The sequence below is a fragment of the Chenopodium album genome, chromosome 1 (genome assembly GCF_948465745.1).
Source record: "Chenopodium album chromosome 1, dcCheAlbu1.1, whole genome shotgun sequence".
In the NCBI taxonomy this organism is placed as follows: Eukaryota; Viridiplantae; Streptophyta; class Magnoliopsida; order Caryophyllales; family Amaranthaceae; genus Chenopodium; species Chenopodium album.
In genome coordinates this window covers 9,500,026-9,517,012 of record NC_137834.1, presented here as the reverse complement: position 1 = coordinate 9,517,012, position 16,987 = coordinate 9,500,026, and the positions used below count along the sequence as shown (strand labels likewise).

Below are 16,987 nucleotides of genomic sequence, written 5' to 3'. Positions count from 1 at the left end.
ATTTTTGGCGAATTCCTACAGTATGTGCGGTTCAAGCTACTTCAGTGTCAGATTTTGAGCTGTGGCATAGAAGACTTGGACATCCGTCGGATAGAGTGGTTAAGTTGATTCCTGCTCTTCGTAGTAGTTCTACTAAGAAAAGTTTGAATAAAGCTTGTACTGTGTGTCCACAAGCTAAACAACATAGGGATAGTTTTCCTACTAGTGATAGTAAAGCAACTCGTATTTTTGAATTGATTCATTGTGATTTATGGGGGTCGTATAAAACTCCTTCCACTTGTGGTGCACATTATTTTTTGACTCTGGTTGATGATTTTTCAAGAGGTGTTTGGGTTTATTTATTAAATTCAAAAACAGAAGTTTATTCCGCATTTTGTTCTTTTCTTGCTATGGTAGACCGTCAACTTGGTGTGTCTGTCAAATTGGTGAGAAGTGATAATGGTACTGAATTTTATTGCATGCTCCCATACTTTAATGAATAGGGAATTATTTTTCAGACTTCGTGTGTTGGGACTCCTCAACAAAATGGTCGTGTTGAGCGTAAGTATCAACATATTTTGAATGTGGGGCGGGCTTTAATGTTTCAAGGGAATTTGCCTATTGGTTTTTGGGGAGAGTGCATTCTTGGGGCGGTTTATTTGATTAATCGAACTCCTTCTCGTTTGCTACTAAACAAAACACCATATGAGATTTTATTTGGTAAAGAACCCATGTTTGATGAGTTACGTGTTTTTGGCTCTCTTTGCTTTGCCCATAATAAAAAAATCCAAGGGGGATAAATTTGCACCTAGAAGTCGAAAGTGTGTGTTTTTAGGCTACCCTTACGGAAAAAGGGGTTGGAGATTATATGATCTTGAGACGGGTGAGATTTTTGTGTCCCGTGATGTGAAGTTTTATGAAAACGAATTCCCATTTGCTTGTGACAAGGAGTTGAATGTTGACTCCGGAAAAAATGTTGTGATGGAAAATTCAAATGTGGGTAATGAGGGTGTCGACTTTGATTTTTTGGATGATTTGGAAGCGGTTTTAGAGGTGAGAGAAGCAAGCCGTGACTCACAACAGGGGACCACTGCCGCGGCCACGACAAAGCCTGTTGCTGTTGGCAGTACGGACCGCGACCCTCCTGCGGCAGGTGGCAGTGGCAGCAGACCTGGGCAGCACAGTAACGCTGCAGCAGGCAGTCGCCTTGGGCATGGGGAAGACCCTGCTGCTGGTAGTGAGGGTGGCAGCGGGGCAGCAGCTGCTGGTGGTGGCAGCGGGGCATAAGCTGCTGGTGGCAGCGAGGGTAGTAGCGAGGGTGGTTCTTCTCTCTCTCTTGACGTTGATCGTGGGGGTCGTGTGCGACGTCCACCAGGTTGGCATAAGGATTATGTAGCACATACTGTACAAGCAACGAGTCCTCCTAGTTCACCTGCTCCATGCTCCTTAGGTACTCCTTATCCTATAGCACATTATGTGGATTGTGACAATTTTTCCCTACGACATCATATATTTCTTGCAGCTGTAATTGCAGGCACTGAGCCCCGTAATTTCAAAGAGGCTATGACAGATGCAGGGTGGAGAGAGGCAATGCAAAAAGAAGTCACAGCATTGGAAGACAATAGGACTTGGGTGATGGAACCGTTACCTCCAGGGAAGAAGGCTCTTGGATGCAGATGGGTCTATAAAATCAAGTATCATTCAGATGGCACCGTTGAACGATTAAAGGCTCGTCTGGTCATATTTGGTAATCATCAGGTTGAAGGCATTGACTACAATGAGACGTTCGCTCCCGTGGCTAAAATGGTCACACTTCGGACTTTCCTAGCGGTTGCGGCTGCGAAAAATTGGGAATTGCATCAAATGGATGTTCACAATGCCTTTCTTCATGGTGATCTTGATGAGGAGGTGTATATGAAGCCACCTCCCGGGTTTCATTGTAGCAAACTAGGAATGGTGTGTCGTCTTCAGAAGTCGCTCTATGGTCTCCGTCAGGCACCCCGTTGTTGGTTTGCCAAACTTGCCGGATCGCTCAAAAGGTATGGCTTCAAACAGTCATACTCTGATTATTCCCTGTTTACTCTTAATCAAGGGAATGTCCATCTTAGTGTTCTGGTGTATGTTGATGATTTATTGATTTCTGGCAATTCTGCTTCTGCGATTTCTGCTTTTAAGGCGTATTTGAGTGACTGCTTTCATATGAAAGATTTGGGTGTGTTGAAATATTTTCTTGGTATTGAGGTTGCTCGCAGTCTGGAAGGCATATTTTTGTGCCAACGGAAATATACTCTTGATATTATTGCAGAGTCTGGATTATTAGGGGCTCGACCGACAGGTACTCCAATTGAGCAGAACCATACTCTGGCAAAATCAGAGGCACCTTTTATTGATGACCCCGAGATGTATCGACGCCTTGTTGGTCGTTTGATCTATTTGTCTTTCACTAGACCTGATTTGGCATACACAGTTCATATTCTGTCCCAATTTATGCATCAACCCCGTCATGATCATTGGGAGGCCGCTCTTCGAACGGTGCGCTACTTGAAGGGTTGTCCGGGTCAGGGAATTTTATTGCGCTCAGATTGTGACTTACATTTGACTGGTTGGTGTGACGCGGATTGGGCTAGTTGCCCTCTTACGAGACGGTCGATTACAGGTTATTTGGTCTTTCTTGGAAATTCTCCTATTTCTTGGAAGACTAATTAAGAAGCAGGATACCGTTGCTAAATCTTCTGCAGAATCTGAGTACCGTACGATGTCTAAGGCCACTGATGAGTTGAAATGGTTGAAGGCTCTTCTTGACAGTTTAGGAGTCTCGCATCCGCAAGCGATGAGTTTATTTTGTGATAGTTAGTATGCGTTGTATATTGAGCAGAATCCGGTCTTTCATGAGCGTACTAAGCATATTGAGGTCGATTGTCATTATGTTTGGGATGCAATTCAGGACGGGATTATTAGACCATCATAAGTGAAGACCACGGACCAACTAGCGGACATCTTCACTAAGGCGTTAAGCAAGCAACATTTTTTGTATTTACTTGGCAAGTTGGACATTTGTGATTTGCATGCTCCAACTTGAGGGGGGATGTTAAGCCCGTATATAATTTATTGTATTTAGTAGTTGGTTAACGGGCTAAGTTTAGGCCCTTGGCTTAGGTTGTATATATATACCGAATTAACAATCAATACAAACTAAGAGAATACACATTCTTGACAAAATTTTTTCTCTAATCTCTACTTCTCTAATCTCTACTTCTCTAATTTCTATTCTCTAATTACTACTCTCTAATCACTATTTTTCTGTACTGTTTGTTCATCAATGGCGGAAGACGGCAAAATTGATCCTTCGTCCCCTTTTTATCTTGGAGCAGGAGATCAACCCGACAATTTAATCACTCATGACAACTAGAACTATATGACAACTAGAGTGTACGCACTTAAAAAAAACGAAGGGAATAAGCAATATGACTATATGAGAGTATCTACAACACCTAAGGAGAAATATTGGTTTTATACTCCGTAATAATTATTATAGTGGGGTACTGGAGATACATCTAACTGATGTTGGGGAAAAAAAAAAAAAAAAAACCCAATGCAAATAGGGTAGTGTAAAAAAGAAATACAAGTACGGACTTCGGACTACGGAGTAATAAAATTACAGTGCACACATAGTTAGTCGAATAGAGGATATTAGTAGGTCTTAATAAAAAAAAAATGTTGCAAAAAATTAAAAATAGATGAAAAAGACAAATTTTGCAATCGATAAAAATTGAGTTAAAAAAAAGTGAGAGTTACAATTGTTCGAAATAAACTACTAACTAATAAAAAAATATACAAAGTAAAATACTACATACATAAGTGGTAAGTCAAGTGTTACGACTTACGAGTACCATCAATGAAAGACAAAAGAGTAGTAAAGAGCTAGCAAATGGAAGCATACATTTGATAATCAATTACTCCGTATTAATCTTTTGTTTTACAGGATGGCTCTAAAGAGATAGCAAGGGAGAAATTATATTGTGCCTCTCTTCAAGCTAGAGATAGCTCATGGTTTTCCGAACAGACAATGTAGAGTGGTACTTTGGATATTCCAGCAATTACAATGCTAAAACTCCACTTCAAGCTGAGCTATATGCTTTGAGGGAAGGGCTAAATTTTTCTAGGGCTTTTCCAGTTGGATATTTGAGGTTGAAGTTAACGCTGAAGCTGTTCGATCCATGATCAACAGAGAGCCTGATAACGTGCACACCATGAGCTAGCAGTTGTTATTATTGATATCAACAGATGTATGAGGAACCAAGAGATGGCTATCACTTTAAGTCATATTCCTAGGGAAAGGAATTCAGTAGCTCATTACTTGAGTCAGCTTGTTACACATATGCACAAAGAGTGTCACGTTACATTATTCAGACCAGTGTCCTTGCTGCTTATGAAGCTGATCTTGCTGTTTTATAGGGAATCATTTAGCTCTTGCTGGAGCTTTTTGTTATGTGTTATGTGCCTCTCTTCTGCAAAAACATTTTCTATATTTCCTTCTGTTTTAGTTTGCTGAACTTGGTCCTTGATTTGCTTTTTGGGTTGTAATCAAATCAATGGACAGTAGGTTGTAATCCTTTTAGCCTTTGCCTAAGTAATCCATGCTTCCTTTGTGTTTAAAAAAAAAAAAAAAAAAAAAAAAAAAAAAAAAAACATATATTATACACCTAAAAGAATCGACTAATCATAATGCAAACTAGCTTAGATATCAGTTAGCATGAATTAATCGTTACACAGTATTGCTATAACAGTTTAAACCATAAATTTGCTCCTAAGCAGGAATTTGCAATATATGTACCGACTCCGTAGCATATTCATCTCTAGCTAAGAGTTATGTCTCTTGATATTTACTGAACTAATTGGAGCTCCACTGAATATCTTATGAGAGAAGGAAATTAAGAGTTGAACTGAACTGAAATTGAATTGAACTGAATGAAATTGAATTGAAATTAAAGTGAAGTGAACAAACCCTTATAGCTTCTCCATTAGTAGTACCCCCGATCTATCGATTGTTAGAGAACTATGGTGATCAAGAATCAAGGAGGCTTTACAACACTAAAATTTATAGCACCACCAATCACAAGTTCATAAAGTCATAGGCTTTGTAAATCAACCCCACCCTCCGTCCCTCCCTATAATCCTATATTCCTCAACCCCTTCACTGCTACTTCCCTAAAATAGAACGATTCTTCTCACTCCTGATTCCTCTCTATACCACCACCACTTCTTCCTCCAACCTTTCAAAGTCTCCAAATTTCTTCAAAGCTTCTCTTGTGAAATGGTGGTTGTGTTGTGCAGGGTGAATAAATATGTTGTAAAGATAAATTTCTATGGTGAAATTTTTATGGGATTAAGTTCAGAGATTCGTTGGCGTAAAAGAGATCATGAATTATTGTAACATGGCGACTTTTTCTACCATTGTTTTCCTTGAGGTTTCCACCTTTCTCAAAGTCTCATCCTGATTTCCAAAGGGATCAATCTAGACTAGCCTGTGCAAATTTCTCATCAAGTCATGTATAAAACGGCCTCGTTCTTTCCCTGCAACCTCAGCTCTATACTGCCACACAATACATCATAATCGATTAATGCAACTGAACAAATATTCTATTTTCCAACAGTATGGTATCTGAGATGTTAATCTCAGTCCTGTAAATACCCTAATAGCCTGACAAAAGAGAAGGAAAAACAGGAGATATGTGACACTAAGCAAAACATTTTCCATGCCATTTTTAGATCTACTGTAATGACATCTAAGATCTTTGATTGATGCCAGCCCTCTTTGACATCAGCTACAAGAAACAATGCGTGAAAAGTCATCTTTCTTCATTCATATGTGCTTCGGCAGTGTCTGGACCAAGGCAACACAATCATAGAGAGAGATTCTGGTATGATGACAAAAACCCTCCTAATGTATACCTTGGTGCTCTTCCCACAGCAGATACACATATCAGCAAGGTGAGAAGATTATGAAGATGACCCACGAGCATGCAGCCTCTTCCTTTCAAGTTCAAGCTAAGAATGAGACGAAAGCACAAGTCAGACTAATGGGGGCAAAAGGATGAAAATAGAAAGCGCTCATTATCTTAAAAATCAAAAGCCTGGGTTAATCTTACCACTTTCTTGACACGCTCATTTGCTGCCGGAGTACCTCCGGAAACAGATTCGGGAAAATATGGATGACTAACTCGTACTTGATCCATCACAACTATAACAGTCTTATCCCAGCGCACAGGAAGCCTACATAAACATCAATGAATGTGGATACCCCATCAGAAGGTGCAAGAAAAATTCTAAGATTAGGGACCGACTCAACTCTACGAATTAATCAGCTAAAAGCAGCAATGGGATAGCATTATTTACTCGAAGTGCTGGAAACATACTCACATTACACAAAATTCAGATTTCAGAACGAGTCTTTGAGCAAATAATTTCAACAGTATAGCTAATATCAATAATAAATTAACAATCCAGATACATCCAAGCTATGTTGGAGCCCTTGAAGGTAACTAAAGGAGCTATACATAACAAAATAATGAAATATAAAGGATATTTACTACCTATAGAAGACTTGCTTTGCCATGTTATCTTCTAAGAAATTTGGAACATATGTGACATTAAACCAAGGCTATAAGAGAGTGATTGTTATGTATGAAGAACAGCAAACAATGTCATTTAGTGTAAATATTATGTGAGCTCAAACCTATATAACATCATGACCTACAACGCAACAATTCTTAAGCTTAGAGTGATCAATGCTCAATGGACAAATGAGCATGCAACCCAAGTGAGCTTCACTCCAATTTCCATCAAATTTAAAATGTCTCATGAGCAAAAGTTATAACTTCTAAAAATTGATTCCTTGAGCTTTTTTTAATCCAATCATTTATGGTTCCAATGAAAGCACATCCAATGATCCAAAGACCTAAAATCTTTATCAATATTGAAAATTCTACTAACTATGAAAAGTTTTCCCAGCTACCTCCGAAAAATGTATCACGAGATCAATGTATGACCTTTATTTTGGAGTGAAATCATTTATATACTCATAATTCAAAAAATCATAGTGGGCTATGAGCCAATCACTTGAAGGCATCCCACCAATTTTTCCCCAGTTAGCCTGAGTTATTAGAGTCTTAAAGAGGTCAGTGTTGCCTTTATTGAGCTGATTTACAGCCTGCTTGCAGTCATATGACAGCTGCATGGCAGCTACTCCTTTGTCTTTTTTTTTTAGGTATATAGCATTGGTAGGAGAGTCTTTATATATGTATAGCAGTATCTTAGGTCGTAAGGCTTTGAAGCCGCAATACTGAATTCAACAGAGATTTAATACAATCATAGCAAGATTCAGAAAGAGAACAGATAAAAATCTGAGAGATTAGAATTTTACAATTTCTAAGTCTAGTCTCCTATTGTCATTCAAACTTCAATTCAGAGCTAACATGGGTCAGTAAGGTCATTAACTCTACATAAGGGTATTATTTCCAAAACTATTCCTTGCACTCTTTGTAAAATTAGTCATCCCATTTCACCAACATAGATCCTACCATATAGCTTAGGAGGCTAGAGAAAAGGTTAGATTTTACTATGTATTTACAAGTTCCATTGCAGTCCAACAAGAGCCATAAAAACATTGAACAAGATTGTTCTAATGCAGTCAACCTTAAGTGTAATCTAGTCTATATTCTTGGTGGCCATTAAGTATTTAAGTGACACTTTGAGGACTTTATCCACTTTTCTTTTATATTTAATAGGTTACCTTTAGGCATTAGGCAATCTTTAGAATACATTTTTCCTGAGCAATAAAACAATTTTAAAATCAAAACTTAAAGTCCTTTAGTGGAACACGGTCAATCATAAGTGTGGTAACCCAAGAGTAGAATCTCCGCTAAATAACATATAGATATTCTCATTAGATCTTCTAAAAAGCATAGATAACATAAATCATAGAATAAGTAAATAGAATCATACAAATCACAACATCAGTAACATAAATCATAGCATAGCCCATCATCAGCATTTGCCAAACTCCCCCTATTCTTTTCTATGAAAATCATTTGCACTGTTCTCTTAGCATCAGTGATTCCATTCACCAATATAGATACTATCTTACAATACAAGTCAGAAAACTAGACTTGCCTATACATTTGACATTCCAACATTGTCCAAGAAAACCCATGACAGCATGGAACAATGGACATTTTCTGTATCAGCCAATCTTATATGCAGTCCAGTCTATGCCCTTGATGGCCAATAAGTGACACGTGTAATCTAGTCTATGCTCTTGGTGGCCATTTACTGACACCGAGTATTATAGAAAACCTTTAAAATTCATTTTGCCTGACCATAATAAGCAACAAAACAACCACTAGTTCAAAACTTAAGTCCTACGATCAGACAAAAGCAAATCTAAAATCTGACCTAATGCTAATGTATAACCCCAATAATTGGTATATAAAAGTGAAATTTTCCTCTAATTCCAATAATATTCTCTGTGGATCTCCAAGAGAAAAGGATAACATTAGTAAAAGCCTCCAAAATTGGTTTCTTGGCACTCTTCTCTATATCAGTCATCCCATTCACCAAACAGACCCTATCATACAACTGTACAAGGACGGCAAAAAGGACTTGCATAGTAGTTGTGTATAGCTCATTTTCCACAATCATCTAAGAAAAGCCAGATAAACATTGAACAATAAAGTTTTCCAATAAATCCAACTCTGATAAACCTCTCATCTAGTCTATACTCTCGAAGGCCATTAAGTGACATGTAGTCTAGTCTATTCTCTTGGTGGTCATTAAAGACGCATGCAGTCTAGTCTATGATGCACTTGGAGGCCATTAAATGGCACTTGGACAAGCCCATTCACTTTTCCTTTACTTTATAAGTTATCCACTTCCAGATAACCTTTTATATATGTTTCCTCAGCAATTTAGGATCTATCATATTCCTACGAGACTTCATGAAATTCAAAATATTTCCCTGTAGCTTATTACATTACAAGATACTACAATAGGCTCCTAGGACAACCGCACCATCAAAAAATGATCCGTCATAAGCTCAAAATTCCCTGATGCTACAACAGACTTGCATCAAATTCCCTCTAGACTTGTGTTTTGCATCAAACCTATCATCAAAAATGCACCAATATAGCCATACTCGGGGAGTTTTGCTAGGGGTATGCAGTGCATGACATCATATATGTTGGGGAACAAAAAGATTTGCATCAAAGTTCTGATAGACTACATTAGAATTACACGGGTGTAGTCCTGGTGTCATTTCTTAGTAGTCTTAAAGGGCCAAAAAACCATCAAGAACCTTAGCAGCTCCATCTAAGGCAACTCCATCTTTGGGCTACTTTACCCGGTGATAAAGTTTATCACCAGGCAAAGTGAAAAGGGTTTCAAACAGATAATATCATTAGGATGTGTACAGCCACAGCAATGGGGTGATCTATCTCCAAACAATCACTATATCACTCAATAGATACAAACAAACTCTTCTATCTATTGAGTCATGCCTCTTTGCTACCATACTAAGCTCATGTCTCCAAAATTAAATATGCCATTCAACAAGTAAAATAACTAGAATAACAATTTTATCCAAAGAAGGCAGTGATTATTTGCTATAATCTAAGTGCATGCAAAATACCTATTCTTCCACATGCATAGCACACAGGGTTCAAATATTAGAAGACCTTGGGGCGTCGGCAGGGAGAAAATGAGTTCCTGAGAATCTCTTCCTTGGATTTCGTATTCAGAAATAAACTCTTTACCTACTCAACAGCAAAAATATTCCAATATTCCCATTTGAATATGTGATTTCTCTTTCAACATAATCTACTCTCTCTTTCTTAAAAAAACACAATAAGTGATGCTCTAAAATCCTACATGTATATTCAGTTCAGGTCAAAAAATACTAATGGTCTTTCCAAAGTTCCATACAACTTGCCATTTTATTGATTGCCAAATTACATTTTATCTTTCGGACATATTGGGTTTTTTTTTTTTTTTTTTTTTTTTTGAGGGGGGGGGGGGCGCGGGGGGGGGGGGGGGGGGGGGGGGGGGTAGGGGTACTGATGTCCTTTAATTATTGCTTTCAATCATTCTTCTGTTAATGCTTTAGAATGCAAACTTGAATATTAATAGAAGAAATGCAGACTGCTATAAAATGATCTACAATCAGCAGAATTGTCCCAACCAATTTATTACACATATCTTCGAATTCTAAAAATAAAAACCCATATTAGATCACTGAAACCTACATCTCCAACTAAAACAATGTTCTATTTTTAAACTTGCATTCAACAGGTAGACTGTATTTAAGTGAAAAGTTATACAGCTGCATAGCAGTGAAAAGCAAAAAGAATCTAACATTCTAACAACACAGAGAAAAGGCAAGAGGAGAAGCACATAATGAATTTCATTGCCTTCTTCTGAATATTTAGCCCAAATACATAACATACAAGTTTCTATAAAATTTTGAGATACGTGACCTTTTATAGATGATCGACGCATTTCAAGAACAAATCTTTTATTACTCCGAATGTATTGGTGCTTCAGAGAAAAGAAATGTGGTGAATTTTATCCAGAACCTTTATGGCAATGGTGCTTCACTGCTTCCCTAACTAAGAAAATAAGTTGGATAAAGAAGGCCTGTTCTCAGTTCTTTTATTTCATAACAAGACTTGACTTCAACAAGTTTCAGCCCACCAGGTTCCTCCAAGACTACGGAATTCCAATGTTTTGTAATCTAGCCTCTTATCTATAAAGATCAAAAGAGATACCAAGTACCCCTCCATCCCAAATTGTAGTTCAAGCTTCAAACTAGCATATGGCACACGTGCCCGCGCACGCACACACACAAATAATGAGTTAACTAGAAAAGAAAAGTCATGAGTAACATGTTTTGGGACATCCATTTTAGGCAAGTGTGATATGTAGTATGAAATGGAGGAAGTAATTCCAGAGATGCATCCAAGGAACTTTCAACAATCAAGCTAAGCTTTCCGAATCCAATTGCCTTAAGTCAAATAGCTATTTCAATGAATTTATCACCTAGTAAACGATCTTTGCGCTCTGATCCAACAAGAGAAAAGAGAGTTCCTCCACTTTAGAGGCAATGTAATTAAAGTTAATGGGACATGTGAATCGGGCAAACTTATGTATCTCATACTATAAGCTCCATCCAAAAATATCACCATTCTTAAATGGCATAGTGTCTACAACCTTCTAAGTCAAGCTTATAAATCATTAAATAAGTTCACATAAAAATATACTGGACAAATATTGTCTCCCTCCAAAGTCAAGTTTTTCAGTATATTGGTTTACATAAAAATTGAACAAGCTAAAAATTGTCCCACACAAAACCTAAGTTCAGCTAAATATGAGGAGGAAGCAATTTAGAGTCTTCACATGCAATCATGTAGAAAACTAATTATACTAACTAAAATTGTCAAGACTAGAACAAGCATACATAAGTCTTTTTCAATTTCATAACCTCAATCCATTGAGAAGTGCCAAAAGCAATTAATTCTTCCAGTTTAAACTTATACACCACCCTTGACAACAGTTATTCCTAGGTCCTTTTGCAATTTTCCAGGCGAACCTTCAACACTAGAACATTCCCCCAATGACCCTAAGAAGAATATAACAGCCAGAAAACATATTCAGGCTTCATTCAAGCAAAGCGAGAATCTGCTCAAGAATCCAACTTGTCAATAGGTTCAACTTCTAAAAACCAACTGAAGTTTATATAAAGACCATTTTTAAAAGGAATATGATAACATATCAGTGACCTTTCATTGTTATGCAATGACACCATATTAGACCAACTAGACAAAGGCTCAAAATTTTTATTCCGAAGCCGCCTTTCTAAGGTTGCATACATACCAACCTCCCTTAACCCCTACTTCATCACAATCCTCACTATGCAGTAACAATTACAAGATGCATGTCATATCATATCAATTTAACAAAACAAAAATTAAACACTCAAATATCACATCAAAAATGAGAGAATCAAAAGGGCACATTACGTTTTCGACAAAGCATCAAAAATGTTCTGAGCTTCAGCCGTCACTCCTACTCCAATCCTCTCTGCTTCAATCTCCGCTTGCCTTGAACAACAACAATTAACAGCAAATCATCAAATAACAAAAAAAAATGAAACAAAACGTTCATCCCTAGAATCACACCCAACAAAAATACTAACCTAATAGCAGATTCCTCTCTAGCTTGAAGAGAAGAAAGATCGAGATAACAATTTTTAAGATCAAGGGGATCTTCAGCTTGGCGCAAAAATGTAAATTCTTTAATATAATTAGCCTTCAACAACCTCAAATTTTTTCGAGGTCCAGATTTTGAACCCTCTTGTGAAACCCCAGAAAAAACCCAGGTTAAGGAGCTCAAGATAATCAAAACCCAGATAAAATTTCACAAAATAATCAAACCCCAAAATCAATTAATTGCAAAAAAACATGAAATTGGGAAGAAATCAATTGAAGAAAGAGAAGGATATGAAGAACGAGGACGTTGGAAGCTCGATCAAAGGTGATGACTTGGGCTTCGAATTCGTCGCCTAATGTAGTTTTGATTGAGAGTACACATCCGATTGCGAATTCTTCAGAGTCCATTGTCATCGCCATTGTTGTGTGAATGTTGCGCACCGATTTTCTGCACTTTCGAGTGTTTTTCTGTAAAAGTTGCACTCCAAAAGAGAGGGGTAATTGAGAAGAGAAAAGGTAGGAGAAAATTTTGGAACTATGACAATTTGACAATTGAGAAATGTTGTGATTGTGTGCCTACTTGGTTTAATTTTTTTACTTAACATGTTTCGACTTTAAACATTTTTTTTTTTTTTTTTGATTTACAGGGACTTTCAACATTATTTGTTTCTTTAACCACGTTTTTTTTTTTTTAAAAACAACTTTTACTATGAGAAAACACACCCTTATGAAGAACTTGATATTTTTATTCAAGGTTTTCATAACATGAATTTTTTTGTAATTTATAATTTCGGTTATCAAAAATATTAATAGTTAAAATTATATACATTCATAATAATGTTTAAAACGTATTTAAAAAAGACTAAACAAGTGAATCTTATATATAATTTAAAAGTCACTCTCACCACGTTGCTCCAAAAGCCAAATCCTAATTCCCCATTCACTCCCGCCTATTTACCTAATCCCTTCATTTCTCCAACAAAATTTCTATCTAATTTAAATTTTAATTTTAAAAAATAAAATTAACAAACAAATACAATTTGTAGTTTCAACGTCTCCCTATATTCCATAACCATTTCATGAAATATGCCTTTCAGGTATGGGTTTTGATAAATTTATAATCTTATACAAAGTATTGTACTTTTGTGATTAATTGGATAATATGAGGTATGTCATAGTGTAATTGCGATTTGTGGAGAGCATTGATACATAATCTATGCAACTTTGTTAAAGATTTCCGTTTTAAATTTTAGTCTTTTTTTTTCTTTTTTTTTTTTTACACACTTTATGTTTCTTCTAAATTTAAGTATTTATGATGATTATTATGAATTTAAATCTTTATGCATGATCGATTATTATGAGTACCGATTATTTTTCCTGGATTTTTGTTTGATTTTTCAAGGTAATCTTATATATAATTTAAGAGTCACTCTCACCACGTTGCTCCTCACAGGGTAAAGTCGTATCCCCTAATCAAAAATAATTCCTAAGTCCTCTAACTAAAGCAGATAGGGAAGTAGGGTCGATCTCCACAGGGAAACAAGTCTTTTTACTCCTAATTAATTATTATAATCTAAATTATCTAAGTAACCAATACTTATATTCGAATAAGAAACTAAACTACTAAGATTGAGAATAGGGAGAAAACAATATATAAAAGGATCTAGGGCATAGGTTCACCAATAAATAATACTTCATGGTAAAACATAGTAATCAATCATTGACATTGCATAAATAACACGATTAACAAGCTCTCGCAATTTATTAATCAACATAGATCTAACAGGCTTTCGCAATTTACTAGATCTAAGTTCTTATTGAAAATAGCCTTTAATATCAAACCAACATCTGCTCGATTCATCAATTTAATATTGCTATACTTTTACAAGCCGCAATTGTAAAATGTTAAAACAATTCAATAAGAAATTATCATGCAATACCAATAATCAATAATAGTCAATCATCAATGCATCAATTAACCAGATTGTAAAGGGCTTTCGCTACGTATTACAATCACAGAATTAATTTACCGGTATTAAATCTCATCTCTTGAATCTCGACTTAACCATTTATAAATTAATCTGCCTATTGAAACTAGACCTAAACATCAATTCTCATATGTCGAATCTCGAATCAACATTGTCAAACTCATGCATAAAAGATCAGGCCTAATCTAGTCACAGAGCATTAAATCAATCAATAGGAATTAATCTAGCATTGATAATTAACAACAACAAATTACCCCTTCATATTATTTATGGATCCCCATAAACCCTAGAAATAGAACTACTCACACATATTAAAAACTAAACTAATCAAAGCAATAAAATAAGTCATGATGGAAGGAGTAAAGTAAATAACTAAGATTAAGAGAAGAGAAATCGTTACCAAACTAATCTGTATTAATGGAAATAATCAAGAACAAGAGTTTGAGAGAAAAGTTAAGAGAGAGAAAAATCCTAAGTAGAGAGAGAAAGTCTAAGAAAGAAGATAATCCAAATTCCGTACAAAACTCGTATATAAACATTTCCTAAAACAAAATTAAAACTAAACTAATCAGGCCATATAAAAACACGCGCCCGATTGGGCCCGCCTTTTTCTTCGCATTCCTTCTCCGCAGCATCGCCCGATCGTGCTAGATTCTCGCACGATCGGGCGCGTTATAGCACGCACAACACCAATGCCTTGTCGCGCCCGATCGTGCTAGAGGTTGCCCGATCGGGCCCTTGCTTCACTTTGAGGCTCGGACTTCGATTGGGCTTCAAAAGTGGTCGTGTCCTTCTAGCTTCCGTAGTTGATCCGTAAAGCCTGGGAAAATGCTCCAAGAGTGCACTTTCCTGTAAAATACAACTAAAACTATGAAAACACTAGAAAACACAAATTAGTAATAAAAGTGGCCCGAAAGAGCCAAAAACACTACTAATAACGACCAAGGGACGAGGGTAAAATACTATATAAAATAGACACATCAAACTCCCCCAAGCCAAACCTTTGCTCGTCCCTAAGCAAAGATCTCATCAATGAATCAATAAACATGCTTCACCCCAAAAGTAAAAATCAAGCACAACGATCCAGGGTAAATCAAATAAACATGTTTCAAAATCAACCAATCAAATCCATCTACCAATCTTCCCTAACAATTGTCAAACAGAGCAAACCACAAGAGCATATAGAATTCAAGACTAGTGCTCACGCACTCAACTCTCATTTTTGTGGCGAGTAAAAAATGTACTCGATCGCTCTCCATCCAACCCCTTTATGTGAACAATGCCCTCCCAACTCACACTCTCGTGTGTATAAAACAATGAACGCTCAATCCTACTAGTCGACTCGAAATATGCCAAATCATAACTTGCATTGATAAACAACACTTTTACATTCATACAATTCTATACACAAAGGTCGGAAGGTCTTTAAAGCTTGTAATGTAAGGCTAAGGTAAAGGGTAGGATAAATTTGGGAATAAGTGAGAGAAAAACTATGCTTAAAGGAGCCATATCCTAATAAAACCCATGATCAAAATAAATAATGATCATACATCTCCTACATAACCAACTCTAACATCAACCAAATATACTCCAATCATAATAAATAATCCCAACTCTTACAATTTCACTCATAAGATATAATAATGAAGAAGTAGAGTGAATAAACAAACTTTATTTTCCAAACTTGAATATTTTTTTCATTGAAGCTCTATTATTTTTCTTTTGATCAACCTCCAACTAGAACATTTGAACATTTTTTTCTTTCGAAGTTCACTTATTTTTTTCACATTTTTTTTTCTTTGAACTTCTATTTATTTTTTCACAATATCATACTTTATTTTTTCAAGAAAAAATACCTTTCAAACTCATCAAAAATAAACATGATAAACAACAAAACAACTTCTCAAAAGCCCACCCAAGTTGTGCAAATAATAAGCACACTACAAGCTCCCTCACCTCACTCACTAATAGCTCCCCCAAGCCAAGCTTGGGACTAGTAACCAATGGGGTAAAATAGGCTTGTAATATGGCTAATAAACAACAAAAAGTCAAGGCAACAACATGGGTAGCAAGAAGGGAACAAATGTATCTACAATATCTGGAGGCTACCTAAAAGAACAAATGCCTTCGTCCTCCACAATGTGCATAATAATGAATCATATAAACATTACTAATAGTTGAACACCAATACTCAAATTCATTGACATACCAGGAACTATGGAACTATCACACATTCCTTACCAAATCAACTAGTCAAGCACTATATTCACAAATAGTTGGACAAAATTGACGCATGTTAAGGTTTCAAGGCAATCAAACATCAAATCATGATCAACTAATCCACAATGCTTATCATCAAATACCAAGAATCAAAACAATTTTTCTCAAGTAAGGGGCACAGGGAAGCATAATTTACAATTCATTGGTACGTATTTTTGGATTTTTTCTTTTTCAATTTTTTTTTTTTTTGTATTTTTTTCATTTATAAGCAATAAAACTAACCTAGAAAAGCAATAAATAGAGAGAAGAGAAAGAAAGTTACCGTATATACAAGAAATCTCCCCCCAAGCCAAATCAAGCAATGTCCTCATTGACTTGGGAGGGTAGCGAAGGGCCGCCCGATCGGGCCCGCCTTTTTCTTCGCATTCCTTCTCCGCAGCATCGCCCGATCGTGCTAGACGCTCGCACGATCGGGCGCGCTATAGCACGCACAGCACCAATGCCTTGCCGCGCCCGATCGTGCTAGAGGTTGCCCGATCG

General features: G+C 36.5%; 1 protein-coding gene across 1 annotated transcript; it reads right to left on the bottom strand.

Annotated features, from left to right (window-relative positions):
* Nucleotides 1–5,597: 5,597 nt before the first annotated feature.
* LOC145558768 (uncharacterized) lies at nucleotides 5,598–12,820 on the bottom strand. The gene is made up of 5 exons (XM_081620139.1): nucleotides 12,534–12,820; nucleotides 12,227–12,387; nucleotides 12,051–12,131; nucleotides 6,129–6,252; nucleotides 5,598–6,027 (listed from the first exon to the last, which is right to left on the bottom strand). Exons 1-5 carry the CDS (start codon nucleotides 12,657–12,659, stop codon nucleotides 5,980–5,982), a joined length of 540 nt encoding a protein of 179 aa, XP_081476265.1. The 5' UTR covers nucleotides 12,660–12,820; the 3' UTR covers nucleotides 5,598–5,979.
* Between the last annotated feature and the right edge of the window lie 4,167 nt (nucleotides 12,821–16,987).

What these genes read in the sequence shown, in the direction of transcription:
- LOC145558768 (XM_081620139.1), bottom strand. Translation starts at nt 12,659, where the DNA reads ATGGCGATGACAATGGACTCTGAAGAATTCGCAATCGGATGTGTACTC. An exon ending in CTTCCAACGTCCTCGTTCTT is followed by an intron (nt 12,388 to 12,533) that starts CATATCCTTCTC and finishes TCTGGGGTTTCA; the next exon opens with CAAGAGGGTTCAAAATCTGG. An exon ending in AGAGAGGAATCTGCTATTAG is followed by an intron (nt 12,132 to 12,226) that starts GTTAGTATTTTT and finishes TTGTTGTTCAAG; the next exon opens with GCAAGCGGAGATTGAAGCAG.